Raw genomic sequence first — 9,913 nt, forward strand, 5'->3', positions numbered from 1 at the left:
GTCTCAAAATGTACCTAACTTAAAGTGTTCAATAAAAAAGAAGATAGGAAGGAATGGAAAAACAAAGGGAAATTATATCCATAAAATAGCTGAGTTTATGAAATCAATAGATGAGTTTGTTAGCAGATTGGAAATAGCTGAAAAGGGGATTAAGGACTAAGAAAATTAGAAATAAACACACAGACTAAAACACAGAGAAGTGACTGAGGAGACACAGTGTAAAGGTCTAATATGTGTCAGCAGAGTCCCAGAAGGGAGCAAAGAATGGGACAGAAGCGTATTTTCATACAATGGCTGAGACTGAGGAATGAGGAATGCTACCAAGACACAGGTGCAAGCTTAGCACCTCAGACAGGTGCAAGCACCCCAAAAAGGGAGAACACAAAGCCTTATCTATGCACATCTTGGTGAGGAGTTGAATGTTGAAGATGAAAACATGATGGTAAGTCAGAATGGCTATCTCCTCCCACTGATACCTTAAATATGCAAAACAAAGGTAATGCCTGCTACCAGGATAAATGTACAAGTGACCCTTAAGGTGTGACGTACATTCAGCTGGCATTACAGAAGGAGAGAAGAGTCAGAAGAGACTCAAATGTAATGGGGCAGACTTTTCCGGAACTGGAGGAAGATACGAGTGTCCAGATCAAAAGCATCTTTCAAGAGTGGAGCAGCAGGAATTACATTCACATCCACACAACAAAATACGAGGCTCTGGTTACAAGTCCATGGCATGGATTAGAAGCAGACCAGAAACTGACGAATGTTACAGGTTGTATTGCCAGGATGGTTCAACATTACCCAATGGAGTGAGTGCTTATTCTTCAAAGCAACCCTCAGTCTCTCTTACACCAACAGGAGCAGAGGAGCAGAAGCATGGTGACAGGGATGACTGGTCTCCTGTTGTGATGAGGCCCTGGAGGTATCGAGAGGACAGTGCGTGAGGCTCAAACTTCTACACAGCCCTGAGGAGAAAGACCAGGGGTCTTTCTGGTCTACGACACAGCATGAAGGTGGGTAGTGGTGCAAAGGTGTGCATGGGAAGGCACATATTCCCACCTGGAAGATCCAGGGGAGGCTGACCTCATGCAACCCACTCTCTATGACCACAGCCTCTGGTGCCATGGCCATGGGCAAGAGGTCACCCACCCGTTTAACCCTTAGAGGGAGCACCTGCCTGGCATTTGCCTCTCCAGCATGGTCCTCCATCACTTGACAATTTTGTGCAAGGAGCTCAGGTGCCAGACCTTAAATTAAGATGCAGTATTATGTCTTGCCTTGATATGTAGTAAAGTTGTGGAGGAAGAGCCTGGAATGTCCTAAACTTAAGTCCCCCTCCCTACTTTGTGCCCACAGATATGGTCCCGTAGCTAAATAATCTGCTTATTAAGGAATCAGGCATAATTCATGTTTATCCCTGAGTAGTGGGTTTCAGTTCCTGTCGCGACCGGCGCGACAATCACCGAGGTCAGGGTCCTGAGGGTAGGGGAATGCAAGAAAAAAAGAGAAGAGAGAAAGTTTGGGAACAGGAGGGTCCCCGGGCTGATGGCCCAAGTGACGGCTTTATTGTTGCTGTACACAATCTTTTATAATATAAGACTCTTATGGATCAGGTCATTCTAAGAATAAACAGGTTTCACATGATCTCTGCCAGCCAAAACATTTAGTTCTGTATATCTTGTGAACTTTCTGAATGGGTCACAAGACCTTGTTGATAGATTGCTAGCAAAACACAGTTCCCATGTTTCTATCTGACTCGGGGTAGAAAAAGGGAGGTAGCATTACTGCCAACACCTGCAGACCACAGGCTTCAGGAATTAACTTTCTCAGCCTTGACAAGGCTTTCGTATGCCCTTGAAAGTGGGGGAATGGGAGGGGGAACCACCGGGTTGGCTAAGTCAACAGGGAACGTTGCTCGACCTGGTCTCAGCCTGGCGCCGGGACCGGCCTCCCACATGAATGGGAGGGGGAAACACTGGGTTGGCTTGAGTCAACAGGGAACATTGCTCGACCCGGTCTCAGCCTGGCACCGGGGCCCGGCCCCACACAGTTCCCTGAGAGTCATAGAATTATTCACATTCACATCCTCCAGGGATTCAGGGCACACCCACTCTTTCAATACCACAAACTGCCTGCCACACCCCTGGTTGTTCACTCTGTTTCTAAGTGCAGTCATCTTGGGGCCCCATGTGGTATGTTTTGACTATATGTGGCTGTGAGTCTATGTGCTGAAACACTGCTGTTGACTTCACCTGTACAGTGTTGGGGATTACGGGTTTAGTCATCTTCATAAACTAAAGGTGGGAATCCTTCCCCCACCAGCAGGGTATAAAAAGGAGGCAATTAAAACAGGAGTCCACAGGATCTCCAGAAGTGTTTTGCTTTATTCTACCCCCTCTGGTTTGGGTCCTGGGAGTGCATGGGATTGGCGGGCAGAAGATCTCAGGTGTGAACCTCTGTTGGTTCATGGACTCTGCTGTAGCTCCTCTCTCTGATATGGTTTGAGAATGGGTGTAGGATCGCCACATGGAGCCAAGTCAAGACTGTACCATCAGTGTCCCACTAGAAATTAAGTGGTTCTCCATCTTATTAGACCCAATGCCCTCCCTTTTGAGTAATCTTGTGTCATATCTTTTCTAATCTGAACGGACATGGTGAGCCTGATTGGCTTGGTTGGTTCAGTGTCTAACTCTTGATTTCGGCTCAGGTCATGATCCCAAGGTTGTGGGATCAAGCCTCACATTGAGCTCCGTGCTGAGTGCGGAGCCTGCTTAAGATTTTTTTTTTTTTGAAAATGAGAAAGAGGTTAGAGTGGGAGAGAGCCAAAGCATAAGAGGGAGGTGGGAGGGAGGTGGGAGGGAGGTGGGAGGGTAGGTGATGGGTATTGAGGAGGGCACCCTTTGGGATGAGCACTGGGTGTTGTATGGAAACCAATTTGACAATAAATTTCATATAGTGAAAAAAAAAAAGATTCTCATTTTCTCTCTCTCCCCCTTGCTCTCACAGCACACAGTGTGTGCTGTGTTCTGTCTCTCTAAAAACAAAACAAAACAAAACTAATCTGAAAGGACATTTGTGCCTCATTTAACTTTCCCACAAATGTAATTAAACAGTCAACATGATATCCTAACTGTAATTATAAAAATGAAGTAAAACTTACAGTAAAATGGAATGTATTGCAATATCTAAATGCTCCAATGGGGCTACTATAAAGATGTAATGAAGTTGCCAAGAGCCCACATCATATGTGAATAGGATACACACAAATACAGACGGTGGTAGTGGAAACTCAGAGGTCACAAGAAGGGCTGATATTTGGGCAGATGAGGGTGTAAAATGGTCCACAATTCAATAAAGTTCTGAACAAAAGACACGCTTCCCTCAAAAAAAAATATTGGCCCTTAAGATGATACTGCTTATAGGTCACAGATTTTCCGACATGAACTATTGCTTGCTAAATATTAAAACACACACGTATGTGGCAATGATTTCGAAATCTCACTGAACACTGGCACTCTATGCAGTCTTTAATAAACACACTACCACACCAGTTACCGTCAGCTCAGTGGACCACCCACAGCAGATGATGTCATTGCTAATGGGTCAAAGCTATAGTTCCTACAGTACAATATCATCTTGGAGTTTCTGCTTGGACACAAGTTCTCTGCTGAGGACAAAATTACAGGTAATCCAGACAGAAGAGCAGTACAGGTTAGGACAGAATATCCACCCACATTTTACCATGTCTAACCATGAGGTCCTAATTAAGTTACTTTCTATCTACAAGGGTAACACTGTCCCATCATAGATTCTGGCTCTGCTGTAGATAGACATGTAGAGAATGTTTATCAGCATCATGGCATAATCTTCATTATGAGGAACCTGTCCCCATCCCACAGCCCCAGACCCTCTCACCTGTGATCTCTTTCTTTGCCTTCTCACAGAGATCTTTTCTATTGATCTTGTTAAAGATGCTGAAAGTCACATTCCATGCTTGCTGTTCCTTGTAATGCCTCATCAGCAGGTTTGCAAGATCTTCCCGTGTTGCCTTCTTTACTTCAGTCCAGGGAATTATCTTGAGTCCAAGCTTCAGAGGCTCCTGTTTTAGGAACTCCTTAAATTTTCTGAACTCATCCTTTTTGAGCTCCTCCAGGTACCACATCAGGCCAAAATCAGAAAAGAAAGATGACGCCATCTTGACCAGGACAGAGATGTCAATCTTCAAAGAGAGAATTACCAGTAACAAGAAATATATGGAACCTGTGAAAAATTCAGGGCAGTACCAAGCTATAAGAAAAAAAAAATCAATTGTAACTAAGTTTTTGTATAGTACCTTGCTAGTTTTGGGGGGAATGGGGATGAGGGCAGAAGTTCTTTAGACCAGGCTCATCTCTTCTCACCTTTTTATTGAAACGATCATGAGAAGGGTGACAATAAAATTCAGCATGAGTAAGAAATAATCCTTGGAAGAATTTTTTCTAACCCTAATTCTGACAATGCCTGGTGGAGATACATAATAAAACATATCCAATATTAGTATCCAGGAAAGGACTCCTGATGAAGATATAGATACCTGGTATAAACCAGTTGAAAAAAATTAAATAAGCCAAATATGTCCCAATTAAGGCTTACATAGTTACAGTACCTGATGAGTTCAACTTTAAGGCAAAAATCAAGATGACAGGGGCGCCTGGGTGGCGCAGTCGGTTAAGCGTCCGACTTCAGCCAGGTCACGATCTCGCAGTCCGTGAGTTTGAGCTCCGCGTCGGGCTCTGGGCTGATGGCTCGGAGCCTGGAGCCTGTTTCCGATTCTGTGTCTCCCTCTCTCTCTCTCTGCCCCTCCCCCGTTCATGCTCTGTCTCTCTCTGTCCCAAAAATAAATAAAAAACGTTGAAAAAAAAATTAAAAAAAAAATCAAGATGACAGATAGTGATATCTTTACCTAATAAAAAATTGAACAATTATTTCATAAGATATGACAATCTTAACCTATATTCACCTGATATATCCTGAATTTCAATGCAAATAAAGACTTACAAGCAGTGAGAAATTACGTATCTCTCAGTAGATAGTAGAGAAGGCATGCCCACACAAAAACAGTCAGTTGATTTTTTGACAAAGGCACAGTGCAGAAAGGACTTTTTTTTTCAACAACTGGTGCTGGGACAACTGGAAGTCTATATGGAAAAAAAAAAACACGTAGATTCAGATCTCAGATCTTATACAGAAATCAAGTCCAAATGAATTACAGACCTAAATGTAAAATTCAAAACTATAAAATCCTGGAAGAAAAGATAGAAGAAAATCTATAGGACATTGCGTTTGATCAAGAGTTTTTCCAATACAGTATAAAAAGCCTGATCCACAAAAGAAAAATGATAAGCTGGACTTTCCTTTGTTCTGAGAAAATCTTGTTAAGGTAAGGAAAAGACAAGCTACAGACTGGAGAAAAATTATTAAAATTACGTACCTGATAAAATATGCCTATCGAGAATATACAAAGGGCTCTTAAAATTCAACAAGAAATTAAACTCAATTAAAAAAAGGTAGAAGATCTGAACAGATACTTCACCAAGGAGGATACACAAATGGCAGAGAAGATCAATGAAGCCAGGAGAAGGTACTTTGAAAAAACAAAACTGACAGACCTGTAGCCAGACTCATCAAGGAAAAAGAGGATCCAAATAAAATCAGAAATCAAAGAAGGGGCACCTGGGTGGCTCAGTCAGTTGAGTGTCTGACCTCAGCTCAGGTCATGATCTCATGATTTGTGGGTTTGATACCCATGTTGGGCTCTGTGCTAACAGCTCAGAGCCTGGAGCTTGCTTCAGATTCTGTGTCTCCCTCTCTCCCTGCCCCTCCCCTGTTCACACTTTGTCTCTGTCTCTCTCTCAAAAATAAACGTAAAAAAAAAAGACGTGAAAGAAGTAACAACTAACACATTATATGCCAACAAAGTTGGCAACATGGAAGAAATGGATAAATTCCTAGAAATATACAATCCTCCAAACCTGAATCAGGAATAGAAAATCTGAAGAGCTCAATGACTAGTAATGAAACTGAATCAGCAATAAAAAACTTCCAATGAACAGAAGTCCAGGACCAGATGGATTCGCAAGTGAATTCTACCAAACAATTAAGGAAAAGTTAACACCTATTCTCCTCAGACTATTCTAAAAAACAAAAGAGGAAGGAAAGCTTCCAAATACATTCTACAAGACCAGCATTACCCTGATGCCAAAAATCAAAGTGCCATACACACATACAAAAAAACCTATAATATAATATCCCTGATGAACATAGATGCAAAAATTCCCAACAAAATAATAGCAAACTGCATTCAACACTACATTAAAAAGGCTCACTCAGTACAACCAAGTGGGATTTATTCCAGGGATACAGGATGTTTCAATATTAGCAAATCAATGTGATACACCACACTAATAAAACAAAGGATAAAAATTATGATGATCTCAATAGGTGTAGAAAAAGCATCTGACAATCGAGCTCTGCGCTGACAGCTCAGAGCCTGGAACCTGCTTCAGATTCTGTCTCCCTCTGTCTGCCCCTCCCCTACTCACACTCTGTCTCTCTCAAAAATAAATAAACATTAAAAAAAAAAAAAGAGGGGCGCCTGGGTGGCTCAGTTGAGCGTCTGACTTCGGCTCAGGTCATGATCTCACCGTTGGTGGGTTTGAGCCCCGCACCGGGCTCTGTGCTGACAGCTCAGAGGCTGGAGCCTGCTTCAGATTCTGTGTCTTCCTCTCTTTCTCTGCCCCTCCTCTGCTCACACTCTGTCAATCTCTCTCGCAAAAAATAAACATTTAAAAAAATTAAAAGAAAAAAAAAAGAAAAATCATCTGACAAAATTCAACATCCATTTATGATAAAAACTCTCAACAAAGTGAGTTTAGAGGGGACATACCTCAACACAATAAAAACCATATATAAAAAACCCATAGCTAACACCACACTCAATAGTGAAAAACAGAGTTTTCCCTCTAAGATCAGGAACAAGACAAGGATGTCCACTCTCACCACTTTTATTCAACATAGTACTGGAAGTCCTAGCCATAGTAATCAGACATGAAATACAAGGCATTCAAATTGGTAGGGAAGAACTTAAACTGTCACTATTTGCAGAGGACATGATACTATGTATAGACAATTCTAAATTCTAATTCTAAAGACTCCACAAAGAAAAAAAAAGCCCTATTAGAATAAATGAATGCAGTAAAGTTGCAAGATACAAAATTAATGTACAGAAATCTGTTGCATTTCTGTATACTGCTAATGAAGTAGCAGAAAGAGAAATTAAGAAAACAATCCCATTTACAATTTCCCCAAAAAGAATAAAATACCTAGAAATCAACTTAACCCAAGAAGTGAAAGACCTGTACTCTGAAAACTAAAACATTGATGAAATAAATTGAAGATGACAAAAACAAATGGAAAGATATTCTATTCTCATTGATTGGAAGAATTATTATTAAAAATGTCTATACCACCCAAAGCAATCTACAGATTCAATGCAATCCCTATTAAAATACCAACATTTTTCATGGGACTAGATTAATCCTAAAATTTGTATGGAATCACAAAAGACCCCCAATAACCAAAGCAATCTTAAGAAAGAAGAACAGGGGCGCCTGGGTGGCTCAGTCGGTTGCGCGTCCGGCTTTGGCTCAGGTCATGATCTCACGGTTCATGGGTTTCAGTCCCGAGTTGGGCTCTGTGCTGACAGCTCGGAGCCTGGAGCCTGCTTCGGATTCTGTGTCTCCCTCTCTCACTGCCCCTCCCCTGCTCATGCTCTGTCTCTCTCTGTCTCAAAAATAAATAAAAAACATTAAAAAAAAAAAAAAAAAGAAAGAAGAACAAATCTGGAGGTATCACAATCCCAGATTTCAAGGTATATACTACAAAGCTGCAGTAACCAAAATTGTATGGTACTGGCACAAAAATAGATCAATAGAACAGAATAGACAGCCCAGAAATAAACCCACTTACATGGTCAATTGGTCTATTCAATGGGGAAAAGACAGTTTCTTCCACAAATGGTGCTGGCAAAACTTGACAGCTACATGCAAAAGAATGAAACTGGACCACTTACTTGCACCATATACAAAAATAAACTCAAAATGGATTAAAGACTTAAACGTAAGACTTTATACCATAAAACTCCTAGAAGAGCGTAGGCAATAATTTCTTTGATGTGGCCATAACAATATTTTTCTAGATAGGTCTCCTCAGGCATGGTAAACAAAGAGCAAAATTAAACTACTGGGACTACATCAAAATAAAAACCTTTTGCACAGTGAAGGAAACCATCAGCAAAACAAAAAGACAACCTACCGAATGGGAGAAGATATTTGCAAACAGTATATCCAATAAAGGGTTGATATCTAAAATATATTAAAAAACTTAGACAACTTAACACCAAAAACAATACAATTTAAAAAGTGAGCAGAGGAACTAGATAGACATTTTCCCCAAACATACAGATGGTCAACAGATTCATAAAAAGATACTCAAAATCCCTAATCATGAGAGAAATGTAAATCAAAACTACAATATCACGGGGCGCCTGGGTGGCTCAGTTGGTTAAGCGTCCAACTTCGGCTCAGGTCATGATCTCGCGGTCTGTGGGTTCGAGCCCCGCGTCGGGCTCTGTGCTGACAGCTCAGAGCCTGGAGCCTGTTTCAGATTCTATGCCTCCCTCTTCCTCTGACCCTCCCCTGTTCATGCTCTCTCTCTCTCTCTCTCTCTGTCTCAAAAATAAATAAATGTTAAAAAAAAAAAACTACAATATCACCTTACAACAGTCAGAATGGCTAGAATCAAAAAGACAAGAAATAATAAGGGTTGGCGAGGATGTGGAGGAAAAGGAACCCTTCGTGCATCGTTGGTGGGAATGTAAACTGGTGCAACCACTATGGAAAAGAGTATGGAGGTTCCTCAAAAAATTTTTTTAAAAATACCATATATTAGCACTTTTTAAAGATTCTACATAAATGATATCAGAGTATTTGTCTCTTTCTGATATATTTCACTTATAATGTACAGCATGGGGGCTATTGTTAACAAACATGGATTGTATATTTGAAAGGTGCTAAGAGAGTAAGTCTTAAAAATTCTCATCACAAGAAAAAAGTTGTAACTATGTTAGGTAAATGATGTTAACTAAACTTATTGTAATCATTTCATAATGTATACATATATCAAATTATTATGTTTTATATCTAAACATGTATGTTTTATATCTAAAACAACATTGTATGTCAATTATATCTCAATTTATGGATATCTAAATTATAAAAAAAAATCTAGCATATGATCCAGCAATTCTACTACCGGGTATTTACTCAAAGAAAACAAAAACAGGGGCGCCTGGGTGGCTCAGTCGGTTAAGCGTCCAACTTCGGCTCAGGTCATGATCTTGCGGTCCGTGAGTTCGAGCCCCGCGTCGGGCTCTGTGCTGACGGCTCAGAGCCTGGAGCCTGTTTCATATTCTGTATCTCCCTCTCTCTGACCCTCCCCCATTCATGCTCTGTCTCTCTCTGTCTCAAAAATAAACAAAGGTTAAAAAAAATTTTAAAAACCCCACTAATTTGAAAAGATATATGCACCTTTATGTTTATTGCAGCATTATTTACAATAGCCAAGATATGGAAGCAATCCAAGTATCCATCGGTAGATGAATAAAGATGTTGTATGTATGTGTATACACACACACACACACACATACATACAGTGTAATATATCAGCCATAAAAAAAAAATGAGATCTTGCCCTTTGCAAGGACATGGATAGACCCAGAGGGTATTAGCTAAGTGAAATAAGTCTGACAGAGAAAGACACACCATAGGATTTTACGCATAGGTGGAGTCTACAGAGACCCATAAACACAGAACAA

General features: G+C 40.7%; 1 protein-coding gene across 1 annotated transcript in view; it reads right to left on the minus strand.

The window, feature by feature from the left end:
* NLRP4 (NLR family pyrin domain containing 4) overlaps nt 1-4,195 on the minus strand; it is a 36,143-nt gene extending 31,948 nt beyond the window's left edge. The window contains 1 exon segment of the mRNA XM_058706258.1: nt 3,916-4,195. Coding sequence (XP_058562241.1) covers nt 3,916-4,195 — 280 coding nt within the window.
* Nucleotides 4,196-9,913: the final 5,718 nt, after the last annotated feature.

Source organism: Neofelis nebulosa, chromosome 17, assembly GCF_028018385.1.
Source record: "Neofelis nebulosa isolate mNeoNeb1 chromosome 17, mNeoNeb1.pri, whole genome shotgun sequence".
Taxonomy (NCBI): domain Eukaryota; kingdom Metazoa; phylum Chordata; class Mammalia; order Carnivora; family Felidae; genus Neofelis; species Neofelis nebulosa.